The 15,417-nt window shown below is 43.2% G+C and overlaps 1 protein-coding gene across 1 annotated transcript in view; it reads left to right on the top strand.

The window, feature by feature from the left end:
• The window catches only part of PEPD (peptidase D), a 227,580-nt gene that overhangs the window by 22,820 nt on the left and 189,343 nt on the right, over positions 1–15,417 (top strand). Inside the window, exon 4 of the mRNA XM_074969165.1 lies at positions 15,264–15,327. Within this exon, the coding sequence (XP_074825266.1) occupies positions 15,264–15,327 (64 nt within the window). The remainder of the gene's footprint in view (positions 1–15,263; positions 15,328–15,417) is intronic.

Below are 15,417 nucleotides of genomic sequence, written 5' to 3'. Positions count from 1 at the left end.
TTTATATTCCATATCTAGTTATTTTTTCACCTTTTCTGTAAAGATAAAATTCCTTTTTTGATGCATAGGTGAGTGTCTTATTTTTGACAGAGCCAGGAACATCTGTTGGTGCCTTGTAAAGCCTCCTGTGTTCCTTCTAGCAGTTCTTGACAACCTCTTGTTTTGTTAACGCTTCGCCATCTGTTAACCTGATGCTATTGTAATGAGGGGTGAGTTTCTTGACAGCATTAAAATGTCCCTCTTGCATCTAATCTCTTACTCCACTTCTATATGGTTGAATTTTGAAAGGTGGGAAGAGGGATTACTGTGTGACCTGTTTTGTTTAGTGACTTTCTAGTGACTGGGCGAATCCCTGTGCTGCGTAAAGATACGTTAAGTAGACTCACATATTCATATACTCTTTTTACTAGAATCCAGTGAGTTAAATTTGTTGCTCTGAACTTGAAAGTTAATTTGGAGTGGAGGAAGTGATATTGTTGTATTTATGCTTTAAGGAAAAAAATATTTATATACTCTTGACTGTATAGCCTGCTGGCTTTAGCTCTACTCTCTCAAAGCTTTCAGAATTCCCTTGTTCTCATTAAAGGGATAAGAGCTTCAATAACTTCTCATGTAATCGAAAACATAATAGGTGCAGGATCTTCTAAGGAACTGTTCTTGGATTTCTTTAAGCCGAGAAGCATCTTGCATAGCCCAATCCCTTTAGACTTTGTTTTACTATGTAGCCTCTTTCATATTCATCTACTTTGGGTTTTTTTTCCAGCTATGTTAAATCTTATTTGTATTGTATATGTTATCTAGATATGTTATTACAAGGGGCTTGGAGCCCAAGGCTAACACACAGTAAGTAAATGGACAAGGCATATGGGTCTGCATTTTAATTGTATTAAACACTCTTTAGTATGGCATGTCTTGTCTCCTTTCAGAACTTATTGTCTTTCTCCCTGACATTCTAATAGAATCTCAAAATGGTTACTGACTTTCATTTAGAAGATATTACTGATCCTTTTAAAAGTAAATTGAATTAATCACAATGGTATTTTTAACTGAAGGCAGACTTCAGCTATTGGAAATTGCAGGTGAGACTTATTCGACCCTTTTATATATGAATTAATAGCATGCAGGTGGTCAGCCTGGAATACTTCATTGTTGTCTGTGCAGCATTATATTAATGTAGTGTCTTTCTTTCACAGGAGACCGATTATCTATTATTTTGAGTTTGCTTTAATACATAGTGTTTATAATTCTTGCTTTCTTTTGGGATGTAGCAGTGAGGTAAGGCCTTTCCGCGTAATTGCAATGTACAAACAAGCCATGGTGTAAAAGACACCATAGGTTTCTGCGTAACCATCAAACAGTGTAATGATTGGTTATAGTACATGTTAGTCATATATAATTTAGATGTAAATTTACTTTCTCATATCAAGTCTCTTTGACCTTTAAATTATACTTTCCAAAAATGTTGGATTGATTCTTCCTATACTGGAAAAATAAACATAAAAATTAAAATGTTTGTTAGGATTCTGATGTTTCTCATCCATCTCCATAGTTAAACAAGCTGAATAAAAGAGAACATAACTAGGAGGAAGTGTTGAATGCAGCTGAGTGAGTTTGGGGGTTAGCTTAAGGCAAAAGAGAGCATACCATGAAGGTGAAAGTAAACTGTCAGTGTCATCATTCCATAGAAATCCTATTGCAAGTCTAATTATGTGAAAATAACATAGGACAAACTGACAAAAGCAAGAAAGTCCACATTGAGTCTGTTGCACCACTTTGTAACTGAATGGCATTTTACTTAGACATTGCAGAATCTATGGGCTTCAGGAGACTAATACAATATTGTGTAGTGATGCAAACCGTAGATGGCTGTTACATTTTAATAAGAGTGCAGAAGGTTTAACATTATGTTTAACCCCTCTTTAGGAAAATATATTCTGTCTCTTAATAATATACCATAACAAAATAAAATAAATGCTCTGTGCAGAGTTAGCTTTTCAGTATTCATTCATCTCCTTGTTCTCTGTGTGAACTGTCTTTCTAGGTTCAAAGGTAGCCTTGGTTCTTATGCCATACTCTATTGGCTGTATTTGCTGGAGCATTTCCTACAGATGTCAGTGGGAGTTGTACATGTTTTACAGCCAACAATGTCTACAGAGCCACCATTGGAATAAATATTCCAACTATATGAAGAAAACTTGTGGCTAAACATACTAACTCTTCTCGTTTGCAAAATATACTATATTATAGCTGCCATCCTGTCCAGGATATGCTGTTGTACCCAGTTCCCTCAGTGGCTGTTGTTTATGTGGAATGAGGAAAAATAATGGCCATGAGTCTGTATTGAAGATGCATGTACAGGATGAATCTTGATTTGAGTTACAAAAGAGAGTCACAATATTACTAAAATAATATTTACACAATAACAAGTGAGTGTTCATGCATTGCTAAATGGTATCCATGATGATGATAGTCTTAACATATTAAGAAAGGAAAATTTGAGTAATTACAAACTCTCTTCTCTGTCTGTAATATCAGATTTAAGATTTCTTTAATTCAGCCTGCTGATGAGCTACTTTTATAGCTGACTTTTATTGTAGGGTGCCCGAGCATACTTTGCGGACAAGGTGACATTTAAACGACTTTTCAGTAATTAGCCTTAAAAAACCTTGAAAAATTAACTACTCTTCCAACTTTTTTTTACCTCTGCCCTTTTTTAAAAATAAAATTTTAAATGTCACAAAAGGAACTTATGACTTTCCAGATTTTTAAATTAAGCCTCTGTTTAGGCAGAAAGGATTTGAAATTGACTCCAGATGTATGTTTGTATGTATGTTTCTTCAACTTTCGGTAGCTGAAAGATATCTTAATAGATGTAAACAATTTTTTTCAACCAGAAAAGTGATCGTTTTTCATATTTTTTGAACATGCATTTCATTCAGCAATAGTTATCATCTCATAACTTCTGCTCACAACTTTAATTTAGCATTCATCACTTGTAATTTGAATGCATTTTATTATATATAGCTCTCCTGACTGGAGTTCTGAAAACTAAAACACTATTTCATCATGTTTGCATTATTATACTCTTGCCATAAAGTACTTTAAAGTAAAATGAAAAGTTTAATGGAGTTCTTATGGTAATATCAAATCTTTATAGAATCATAGGACTGGAACAGATCTCCCGAGGTCTTCTAGTCCAGTCCCCTGCACTCATGGCAGGACTAAGTATTATCTAGACCATCCCTGACAGGTGTTTGTCTAACCTGCTCTTAAAAATCTCCCATGATGGAGATTCCACAGCCTTCCTAGGCAATTTATTCCTGTGCTTAACTACCCTGACAGGACGTTTTTCCTAATATCCAACCTAAACCTCCCTTGCTGCTATTTAAGCCCATTGCTTCTTGTCCTATCCTCAAATGTTAAGGAGAACAGTTTTTCTCCCTATTCCTTGTAACAACCTTTTATGTACTTGAAAACTGTTATCATGTTCCCCCTCTCCCACCCTCCCCCCCCCAAAGTCTTCTCTTCTCCAGATTAAACAAACCCATTTTTTCCAATATTTCCTCATAGGTCATGTTTTCTAGACCTTTAATCGTTTTTGTTGCTCTCTTCTGGAATTTCTCCAATTTGTTCACATCTTTCCCAAAATGTGGCTCCCTGAACTGGACACAGTACTTGGGCTGAGACCTTATCAGGATGGAACAGAGCAGAAGAATTCCTTCTTGTCTTGCTTTACAACACTCCTGCTAATACATCCCAGAATTATATTTGCTTTTTTTGCAACAATGTTACACTCTTGACTCATATTAGCTTGTGATTCACTATGACTAGGGCCCTACCAAATTTACGGTCCATTTTGGTCAATTTCACGGTCATAGGATTTTAAAAATCTTAAATTTAATGAAGTCAGCTATTTAAATCTGAAATTTCACAGAGTTATACTTTTAGGGGTCCTGACTCATAAAGGAGTTTGTTTGCGGTGGGGAGTGGGTGTCGCGGTACTGCTACCCATACTTCTGCACTGCTGCTGGCAATGGCGCTGCCTCCAGAGCTGGGCAGCTGGAGAGCAGCGGCTGCAGGCCAGGAGCCCAGCCCTGAAGGCAGCGCTGCTGCGAGCAGCAGGGCAGAAGTAAGGATGGCATGGTACGGTGTTGCCACCCTTATTGCTGAGCTGTGCTGCTGCTGGCGGGGTCTGCCTTCAGAGCTGGGTGCCTGGCTCTCCAGCCACCCAGATCTGAAAGCAATGCAGAAGTAAGGTTGACAATACCACAACCCCCCTAAAATAACCTAACATTAATAGCATGTAGGTGGTTTCCCCCCACCCCACAACTCCCTTTTGGGTCAGGAACCCCAGTTAGAGAAAGGCTGGTCTCCTCTGTGAAATCTGTATAGTATAGTGTAAAAGCACACAAAAGATCAGATTTCACAGTCCATGATGGGTTTTTCATGGCCATAAATTTGGTAGGGCCCTAACTATGACCCCCAGATCCCTTTCTGCAGTACCCCTTCCTGGCCAGTCATGTGCATTTTTCTATGTGTGAAACTGACTGTTTCTTCCTAAGTGAAATACTTTGCATTTGTCCTTATTGAATTTCATCCTGTTTACTTCAAACCATTTCTCCAGTTTGTCCAGATCATTTTGAATTTTAATCCTATCCTCCAAAGCACTTGCCTATATCAGAGGCTCCTCCCAGCTTGGTATCTTCCTCAAACTTAAGTGTACTCTCTATGCCATTATTTAAATAATTGATGACGATAATGAACAGAACTGGACCCCCTTTGATATGCCCTTCCAGCTTGACTGTGAACTACTGATAACTACTCTCTGGGAATTGTTTTCCAATCAGTTATGCACCCACCTTATAGTAACTCCATCTAGGTTGTATTTCCCTACTTTGTTTATGAGAAGGTCATGAAAGATAGGTTTCAGAGTAACAGCCGTGTTAGTCTGTATTCGCAAAAAGAAAAGGAGTACTTGTGGCCCCTTTGAGACTAACCAATTTATTTGAGCATAAGCTTTCGTGAGCTACAGCTCACTTCATCGGATGCATACTGTGGAAAGTGTAGAAGATCTTGCTTTGTGTGTATATAAAAAGATCCTCTGCACTTTCCACAGTATGCATCCGATGAAGTGAGCTGTAGCTCACGAAAGCTTATGCTCAAATAAATTGGTTAGTCTCTAAGGTGCCACAAGTACTCCTTTTCTTCATGCAAGATAGTATCAAAATCTTAAATCTCTTAAAATTTGAAATTGTTTTGAATTAGTGTGTAATGTAGTCAAGTGTAGCTTTAAAATAGTTTTAATCAATGAAATCAAGGTTTTATTGGGTTTTAAGATAGAAAACACAGCACAGTTAGTAAAGCTGCGAAGATAAATTTGTGATATTTTGATATGTCCAGCATACAACTATTTAAAATAACTGAAACAATAAACAAAATCTAGTGGTATATTTGTAGATATACTGTTAGATCTGTTCAACTAATGGAAAAATGGAGAGAGGTTATGTCTATTTCAAGGGATCATGGGATGAGGCCAGGCTTTAGCTCTGCGTTACTGATTCCTATTCCACTGATTTAAATGCTACACCACATACAATTATGAATTTAGTTGGGCTGAATGAGAAGTACAGAAGCGAGTAAAACTTGAAATTTAATGAATGTCTGGTCATTCCATATACTATCTGCTAGAATTCTAGCAAGTTTCTAATGCTGGCTCTCTATACTCACTCTTCTGATGATAGTTCTTGTGAGTGAGCTGTCTGGGATGGAAATTGGCTGAGACTTTTTTTTTAAAGTACTTTCTTGTAATTTAGGATCTGATATGACTTGTATCCAATTCCCTTACCACAAAAACCCTGCTTCTCATCACCTTTCTTCCCCTTAGGCCATGTCTACACTGCAAAGTTATGTCAACTTCAAGTAAGCTGACATCGAGCCTCCAATTTAAGCAAGTCAATTTTGCGTGTCCGCGCTACGTTCATTGTGTTGGCAGAGTGCATACTCACTAGCAGGGCTTGCATTGACACACAGAGCACTGCACTATGGGTAGCGGTCTCACAGTGCACATAGCTGAGTGGAATTTTGGGTTGGGCTTGCAATGCCTTATGGGACCAAAACATTGGCGCGAGTAATTATGGGAACATGGCGTTTGCCTCTCATGATGCACTTCCCTCCCTCCCTCCCTCTGTCCCTGAAGTCAATGGCAAACAAACCAAGCCTTTTTCATGCCTTTTTTCGTAAGCCTGGGTTACCTGCACAGACCCATAGGACGATAAGCATGCACCCCGCTCAGCTGTATACTGTTGCTATGAGCATTACAAACACCTTGTGCCTTATCCTGCAGTATTTACACAGCCGATACACAAGCCTCCACATGGAACAATGTGGGTTTTTGTTTTTTGGGTTTTTTTGGTGGAACTCGTGATATTTGTTGTGTTTTAAAGTTCCAGCTGCTGAAATAAAGAGATTGAATGAGAATCTGAGCTTTCATGAAAAAAATATAAGTTCTTCTTTGAGTGCTTGCTCATGTCCATTCCATGTTAGGTGTGTGTGCGCCTCATGCACCATTGCTGGAGATTTTTCCCTTAGTAGTATCTGTTGGGCCGACTTTAGCACTCTCTGGTGCCATGTGCTTATGCGCCGGTATGGGGGCACCCTCTCAATTCCTTCATCCTGCCCATGATGACTGCTGGAACAGCTCCTCTTGCTTTAGCAAAGCTTCTTTTCAGAGATTTGGTATTCTGTTTCATAGTTTGCTAGTTTCAAATATAGTTTAGTGTGTATATATTGTAAATAGAATGCCCTCTCTCCTCTCGTCCCAGACCTCTCTTTGCCCTTTGGGCTGGGCATGCCCTGATCCCCAAGGTTCAAACCTTGCTCTGTGTGTGGCAAATCTGTGCCCGTGAGTGACCCACACTCCAGTTGTCTGAAATGTTTGGGAGAAACTCACATGAGAGACTGGTGTCAGATTTGTTGGGACTTTAAAGCCTGCATAAAAAAGAATAGAGAGATAAGACTGAAAGCTATCATAATGGAAGCTGCTCTCGGACTAGCTCAGAGCCAAGCTGATCTGATTCTGCACCAAGCACTCTGGGCTTGGTATGAGGCGCTCCTCCAACACTGCACACTTCCCACCACCATTGCCTATCTTCAGTGCGAAGGAAGAAGCACAAAAAGCAGCGCACTGACAGAGGGCTCTCACCCATGCAGGAGGAGGACAGACCTGGTGAAGGCAGTGAAGTGCAACCTGCACCAGGCTACTCTTCCACCCATGGTCCCACAGCAGCACCGTCAACTCCACCCAGAGCATTGAGTCTGGCGTGGGACCCTCCGCCGAAGCCCTGAAGCCACTGCAGCACCAGCAGATTGAGGGTACAGTCAACTCCAGAGGCCTTTACAGTGGCAGGGACTTACTGACACTCCTGGTTCCACCAACTCCGATGGGACCGCTGCTGGCACCAACAATCTTGAGCAGGAGGGAGCATGGGGCTCTGAGGTCCTTCCTGGCACCAGATCCTCCAGGACCAAGCTGTCCCTGATATTCTCTTCGTGACCATCTCCAGCCACTGGTCTCTGGACCCCCAGCACTGAATGGAGACAGAGAGGAGTACCACTCCACCATGGTCACCTTGGGGGTACTCTTCATCTGAGTTCAAGGTGGAACCCTACATCCAGCATAAGGGCCACCACCAGTACCCATCCTATGCACCACCAGACCTTGGTATGGGTCCTCCCACCCGTGCCTGGCCAAGTGGACAATGGCCTGTGCAGTAGTTGTACTGCAACCCATGGTGGTTTCCCCATTGTAGTCCCCCCTTCCCACCGATCGTACTTGGCGCCTTCCAAAAGGCGGGCTACCACTCCTCCACACTTGGTACCAGACCCTAACTTCAGTACTGACCCAGTACTGGTGTTCAGGATGTGGCTCCCATGGGCGTTATTGAGGCTGAGGAAGAAGCCCCTCCTCCCCCCCCCCCCCGATGAGGCCGTCTCTGGGCTGAGTAAATCACTTCCGCAGGATGACATCAGGGCCCATCAGGACCTTCTGAAGCGGATAGCAGCTAATCTGGGGCTAGAGCTCGAGGAGCTTAAGGAATCATCCCACAGCCTTATCAACATCTTGGCTTCAGCTGTTCCTTCCAAAGTGGCCTTACTCATTAATGAGGCAGTAATGGGTCTGGTCAAGGCCCTGTGGCAAACTCCTTCTCTGTCCCCCCATCTCAAAGAGGGTTGAAAAGAAATATTATGTGCCAACCTGTGGGTGTGAGTACCTATACTCCCATCCCCTTCCAGGGTCCCTTGTTGTGTTGTCGGCCAATGACCAGGGACAGACAAGTGTTCCCCCCCCGCCTCCCCAAAAAAACAAAAAGGTGCAAAAAACGGACCCTTTGAGAGAAAAGTTTATTCAACAGGTAATCTACAGCTTCGTATCTCAAACTAGCAAGACTACAATCTGTTAGACTCCTTGTTCAAGTTCAAAGACTGTCTGCCTCAGGACTCAATGCAGGAATTCTCTGCCTTCTTAGAGGAGGGTAAGGATGTTGCCAGGCCCTCACTCAAGGTGGCACTAGATGCAGCCAATGCAGGAGCTAGGATAATGGCCTCCTCTGTCAGCATGAGGTGATGCTCTTGGTTTCAGTCATCGGGTCTCCCTCATGAGGTCCAGCAATCAATCCAGAACCTCCCTTTCGAAGACTCTTTCCTATTTTCAGAGCAGACAGACACGAGACTGCACAGCCTGAAGCACTCAAGGTCCACCTTCAGATTTCTGGCCTCTGTGCTCAGTCTACTTCGACAAAGCATTTCAGGCCCCAACAGCCACCACTCTTCTCGGCTCCAGCTCTGAGAAAAGGGAGAGGTTACAAGTGATGTCAACCACTTCCATCCAGCTCAGCCCCCCAGCTGGGGTCGCATAGGTACTCTGGTGGACCCAAGCAGGCCTGTTGAAAGTGCCAGTTCCCTCCTCAGATCCTCCCTCCCCTTTATTTTTGGACCGACTGTCCCACTTCAGCCTGGTGTGGTTGTACATAACACTGGACCACTAGGTGCTAAATACAGTGGTGGTCAGCTATATCCTCCAGTTTTCATGCACCCCTCCCTATCACCCCCAGCACTGTCCCTCCTCAGGGACGCTTCTCACGAGCAACTCCTCACCCAGGAGCTGCAAATCCTCCTACAGATGGGGACCGTGGAGGAGGTTCCTCAAGACTCAGGGGAAAGGATTTTACTCCCAATATTTCCCAATCCTAAAAGCCATCCTGAACCTTTGTCATTACCTCCCTGGATTCAGGGGACTGGTATGCTGCCCTCGACTTGAAGGATGCTGACTTTCACATTTCTATCTTCTGTGGCCACCGGAGATTCTCAGGTTTATTGTAACCCAAACTCACTACCTACAAGCTCTTCCTTTCAGCCTGTCCACAGCCCTCACAGGTGTTCATGAAGGGCATGGTGGTGGTAGCTGCCTTCCTCAGATGGTGAGGCATTCAGGTCTACCTGTACCTAGTTGACTGGCTGTTCAAGGGTTGTTTAGAGGCTGAAGTAAAGAACATCATCATCATGGTCCAAGCCACCTTCCAAGCGCTGGGCCTGTTGATTAAACAAGTAAAAGTCAACTCTTATTCCAGTTCAGAGAATAGAATTTATCGGGGCAGTGCTCAACTTGATCGAAGCCAGTCTTCCTCCCGGAGGCCTGATTCCAGACTATATCAGACCTGTTATCTAAGGTCATGGTCCATCCAATTATGATAGCCCGAGTTTGCCTCAAGCTCCTGGGGCACATGGCCGCATGCATTTACGTGGTCCAGCATGCCAGGCTGTGCCTCAGGCCTCTGTAGATTGTGGCTATTTTCAGTTTACTTCCCAAACAGACACTACTTGGATGCAGTGGTCACTGTTCCATCTCTGGTCCTTGCCTCCCTCGCCTGGTGGAAGGACTCAAGGTCGGTAATGATGTGAGTCCCCTTTATCACTCCCCAGCCATCAGTGTCCCTAGTCTTGGATTCATCAGACCTAGGTGGGCAAGCCTACCTCGACAACCTCAGGGCCTGTGTTCCCAAGAAGAACTCTCCCTGCACATAAACATCGGGGAACTCAGGGCACTTCGCTTAGCCTGCCAACTTTTCCTTCCCCAGATCCCAGGCAAAGTGATGCAGGTTATGATGGACAATACCGTCGCCATGTTCTATATCAACAAGTAGGGAGGCGCTTGATCCTCTGCCCTGCTCAGGAGGCCATCCATCTATAGAACTTCTGTGTGAAGCACTCCATCAATCTTGAGGCTTCACATCTTCCGTGAGTCCAGAATACGCTGGCGGATTACCTCAGCAGATCCTTTTCTTCTCACCATGAATTCATAGATTCATAGATATTAAGGTCAAAAGGGACCATTATGATCATCTAGTCTGACCTCCTGCACAACGCAGGCCACAGAATCTCACCGACCCACTCCTGTGAAAAACCTCTCACCTATGTCTGAGCTATTGAAGTCCTCAAATCGTGGTTTAAAGACTTCAAGGAGCAGAGAATCCTCCAGCAAGTGACCCGTGCCCCATGCTACGGAGGAAGGCGAAAAACCTCCAGGGCCTCTTCCAATCTGCCCTGGAGGAAAATTCCTTCCCGACCCCAAATATAGCGATCAGCTAAACCCTGAGCATATGGGCAAGATTCAGCAGCCAGATACCCAGGAACGAATTTTCTGTAGTAACTCAGATCCCACCCCATCTAACATCCCATCACAGGCCATTGGGCCTATTTACAATGAATATTTAAAGATCAATTAATTGCCAAAATCATGTTATCCCATCATACCATCTCCTCCATAAACTTATTGAGTCTAATCTTAAAGCCAGATAGGTCTTTTGCCGCCACTGCTTCCCTTGGAAGGCTATTCCAAAACTTCACTCCTCTGATGGTTAGAAACCTTCGTCTAATTTCAAGTCTAAACTTCCCAATGACCAGTTTCTATCCATTTGTTCTTGAATGATCCCTTCACCTGGAGGTCATCAGGTTCATCTTCCAAAGGTAGGGGTCTCCCCAGGTAGACCAGTTCACGGCCAAACAGAACAGGAAATGCCATCAATTTTGCTCACTGTGTGGGCACAGCACAGGCTCCCTCTCCGATGCCGTCCTGCTCCCGTTCTGTGCATTTTGCTGAAAATCAAATGGGACAAGGCGAGAGTTATTCTTATAGCCCCAGCGTGGCCATGCCAACACTGGTTCAGCACGCTACTAGATTTATCAATAGTAACCCCGCTTCCACTTTGTCTGAACCTGATTTCACAAGACCACGGCTGGTTACTCCACCTGAACCTCAGCTCCCTTCAACTAACTGCACGGATGTTACATGGCTGAATCCGAAGGAGCAGGCCTGTTCGGAACAAGTTTGGCAGGTCTTGCAAGGTAGTAGGAAGCCATCCACTAGGGCGACCTACCTGGCCAAATGGAAGTGCTTCTAAATATGGGCTTACCAACAAGGCCTCTCTCCAATTTGGTCTTCCCTTTGGTCTATTTTAGAGCAAGTAGTTCATCTAAAATGGCAAGGTCTGGCTCTCATGTCTATCAAGTTACATTTAACAGCAATTTTGGTATTCCACCCAGTGGTGAATGTCAGGTCAGTGCTCTCTTGAGATGACAGTCTGTTTTCTTACGGGACTGCATAGACTTTATCCTTGGGTCCGTGAGCCGATTTCCCCCCCTCCTTTGACTCTTGGGACCGGGGGCATGCGCAGGGATTTAAATGTGATTATTTTGGGGGGCGTACTTTAAACACCCCCCCACACACACACCCAATGTCCTCGGGCCCTGCTGCCTCCTCCACCCTCCTGACTCCTCCTGCCTCCTCGGGCTCCCCACCCATCACCTCAGCCCCTGCTGCTTCCCCATTGTCCCAGGTTCTAAACACTTACTGAAGGGATGGGGCTCAGCAGGTGTGACAGATTTTTTGTTACCAGTTTGCCTGAGGTGTCAGGTGATTAGGTTGAGGCCACAGGATTGTTAAGGGAGGAGATGATGGAACACACCAAGTGTCTAACTTTTAAAGCTTTATTCATAAAATAATAACGGAGAGTGCTGGCGGGGGGCGGGGGGGACATTTTCCACATCACTCAGAGGAAGGAAAAAAGCGTTAGTGCCCTAAGCCCTAACCCACTTTTATACTTACACATGCACTACCCGAGGCTGGCCAGGCCTGGGTGTAACGTAAGAAGAAGAGGGGGAAGGGTGGACGGGAGTTCTGTTTTGTGCGCACAGGTTGTTTAGGGTTAGCTGTAATCTCCGAATTACTGCAGCTTTTAGGAGGGTTTTAAGTCCTCAGTTTCTTTGGGGGTGTTTTATTTTTCGACCTCTGTTCCTGGTGCTTTTTGTGCCAGTCCAAATCGGCTTTCTGTGGTTTTCTTCGCTTTCCCAAAACACAACGGCTTTAGGGATGCAAAGCTCTGCTCCCCCCTTGTTGTTTTGCCTGTGTTTTTTATTTTTGCAGCCCTGGTTTTCTTATGGCTGGCTGTGGCTGACTGAGAGATAAACTTTTTGTCTAGCGCTGTGACCTTGGACTGGAGCCAGTGTCTTATTGTTAAACTAAGCTTGCTAGCTGCAATGTTAAATGAATTTGTGTTTTGCTTCTTTTTTTTTAAGCATTTTGCAGCCTGCAAAATTTTTTTTTATTTTTTACTTACATATTTAACCCTCCCCAAAATGCTTTTCAAAGCTTGCAACAGCATTAGCAACATGCAATGCTAATCTTCCTTCCCCCACAAAAACCCTAAAGTTGTAACACAGGCTTCCCATGCCCCCTTTCACAGTACTCTGTGGCAAGCCCAGCTTCCCTGCTCTGGGTGCCATCTAGTGGGGTTCAATGAGAGCACTAGCTGCAGTGCCTTTCCCAGCCATGTCTCTTCAGCTGCGCTCAGCCCAACTCCCACGCTGGCAGAAAGGGGGAAGGATGGTCTTGGGGTAGGGAATCACTGATCGGGGGCTGGAACAGAAGCTGCCGGAAATTGCAGAGATGATTATTGGGGGTGCATGTACCCCTGATGCCCCCTGTGCACACCCCTGTGTGGGACTTAAACCTGGTTCTGTCAAGGCTCACTTGTCCTCCCTTCAAATGATTAGCATTGTACCCTCTACTGCATCTCTCTTGGAAGGTTGCCTTCCTGGTTGAGATCACCTCAGCCAGAAGGATCTCTGAAATCAAGGCCCTTACCACCATACCTGATGTTCTTCAAGGACAAAGACCAAATGTGCCCCCTCCTCCCGCTCCCCCCCATTTCCTGCCAAAGGTGGTTTTGCAGTTTCATAGAGATCAGGCTATTTTCCAGCCAGTCTTCTTCCTGAAGTATCACAAGAACTCAGAAGAATGGTGGCTTTATTCATTGGATGTTGGGCGTGCCTTCGTCCTCTAGATTGAGAGGACTAAATTCTTTTGCAAATCCACGCAACTCTTTGTAACAGAAGCAGAAAGGATTAAAGAACTTCCAGTGTCAGCCCAGAGGATCTTATCCTGGATAACCTCCTGCATTTGGGCATGTTATGAGCAGGCAAATGTCCTACCTCTGGCCATTGTAACTGTTCACGCCACAAAAACAGGAGAGTTCCTCACATATAATCTGTTTGGAGCCTTGATTTTGGGGTCGGGGGACGACACTTCACTCTTCAGTGTGGAGTTTAGAATAGCTAGAAGGGAGAAGTAAGGCAGAGAAAGGAGAAGTAAGTAAGGTAGACCCTTAAACATTCCAGAGAGGAGCCAAGTCCTCACACCAAGCAGAGTCTAAATGCAGTGAAGCAGGAGACAGTGCAGCTGTGGCATATAATTCTGAAAATTTGTTCTGAAATAATTAAATCCAACCAATGAGTGTGGGGGTATTTAAAATATGACCCATTTCAGTGAGTTCATTTTGCTACAATAAACCTAACAGAAAAAAGTTAAGTAAGTATTGATGGATATTGATGATTTTAGAAAAGATTAGAGAGAGGAAAGAGAAGCTCACTCTTCAAAAGAAAGTTTGTCAGTAAATGAGCGAATACCTTGGGATTGAATTATCAGCAATTTAATTTACTGATCAAAGGACAAAAAAAAGTTAGCAAAAATAGAAGAGCTAGTATACTAGACTGAGGATCTGCACATCATCAGGAACAATTCTCAGCTTTGCTTTGAACAATGCAGCAGGACATAAATGATGATTTGGAGGCACTGCAGTGGAGTATTAAACAACAGTGACCATAAGTTAACTGGGTTCAGAGTTAGGGTTTAACTGTTAAATAGAGCCAAAATTATGAGAGTTAAATTTATTCCCAACTTTGTTGGAATATTTAAATACTTAAATATTTGAGGAATTAGGGGGAAATAAACCTTGCTAATGAATGGGGAATATGCAAAGACCTCAGAGGTAAAAGAACTATAAAATGTTAGGTATAGAAAGGGACTAGAATTCGAGTTATGTTTAAATAAAATGTGTAAAAATAGAGAATTTCTGCAAAAGAAGGCAAGATCACTAATATAATTTTCTATCCCTCACAAACATTAATGAGAAGAGGTCATAGGGGAGGGTCACTTAAAGGAGTATCATGATTTAAAAAGTTTTTCTTCTGTTATCAGTAATTCTTCCGTTTATTAGACTGGCAAAAAAACCCCTCCCACAAATTTTACCTATGATATGTGGTGATTACTTTCTGCATGAGAATAGTATAGTCTTTCCTTTTGCAGGTGAGGGTGGGAAGGGACATGATTTAGAACTTGTTGATTCATCCCCAGGACTCATCAGTTAGTGGAAAAACTCACTTGCACCAAATTGTTTCCACACCTTTTGAAAATTTGGATACAAATGAGTGTGGCACAATTCACAACTTTAACAAGGAGGATTACTGGGGGAATACAGGACATTTTAGGACTGGAGGAGATGATGAAGTGAGCTGTAACTCACGAAGGCTTATGCTCAAATAAATTTGTTAGTCTCTAAGGTGCCACATGTACTCCTTTTCTTTTTGCGAATACAGACTAACACGGCTGCTACTCTGAAACCTAAGAAGTCTAAGTTTCAGAAATGGTCTAGGTCAAAACCTTAAAGTAATGTAACCGTAGTAAATTTTATTGTTAGCTATTGTACTGAGATGTTAATGTTTATTAACATTATTATTCTTGATTTCTTTATATCTATGATGGTAGTATTGTGCGAATAGCCCAGGCACTGCATCATCTTTTTCATAACCTAAACTATTTAACTTTATAACATGGCTAACACCAAGTATTGTATTTTCCTTGTATTCTAAAGGATTCATCATCCCGAATATTTTAGGAAGAAATATGCTGTGGATGAAGTACACTATAAAAATGAGGTGAGTGTCTGCTTTTCCTAATATTTTCCCTATGAATACAAAATTAATGATTGTTCTGAAAGTATGGCAGTAATTTCCTACAAAAAATCT

The sequence above is a fragment of the Natator depressus genome, chromosome 12, assembly GCF_965152275.1.
Source record: "Natator depressus isolate rNatDep1 chromosome 12, rNatDep2.hap1, whole genome shotgun sequence".
Lineage (NCBI taxonomy): Eukaryota > Metazoa > Chordata > Testudines > Cheloniidae > Natator > Natator depressus.
The sequence above is the reverse complement of the archived record's forward strand: the minus strand, read 5'-3'. Positions and strand labels throughout refer to the sequence as shown.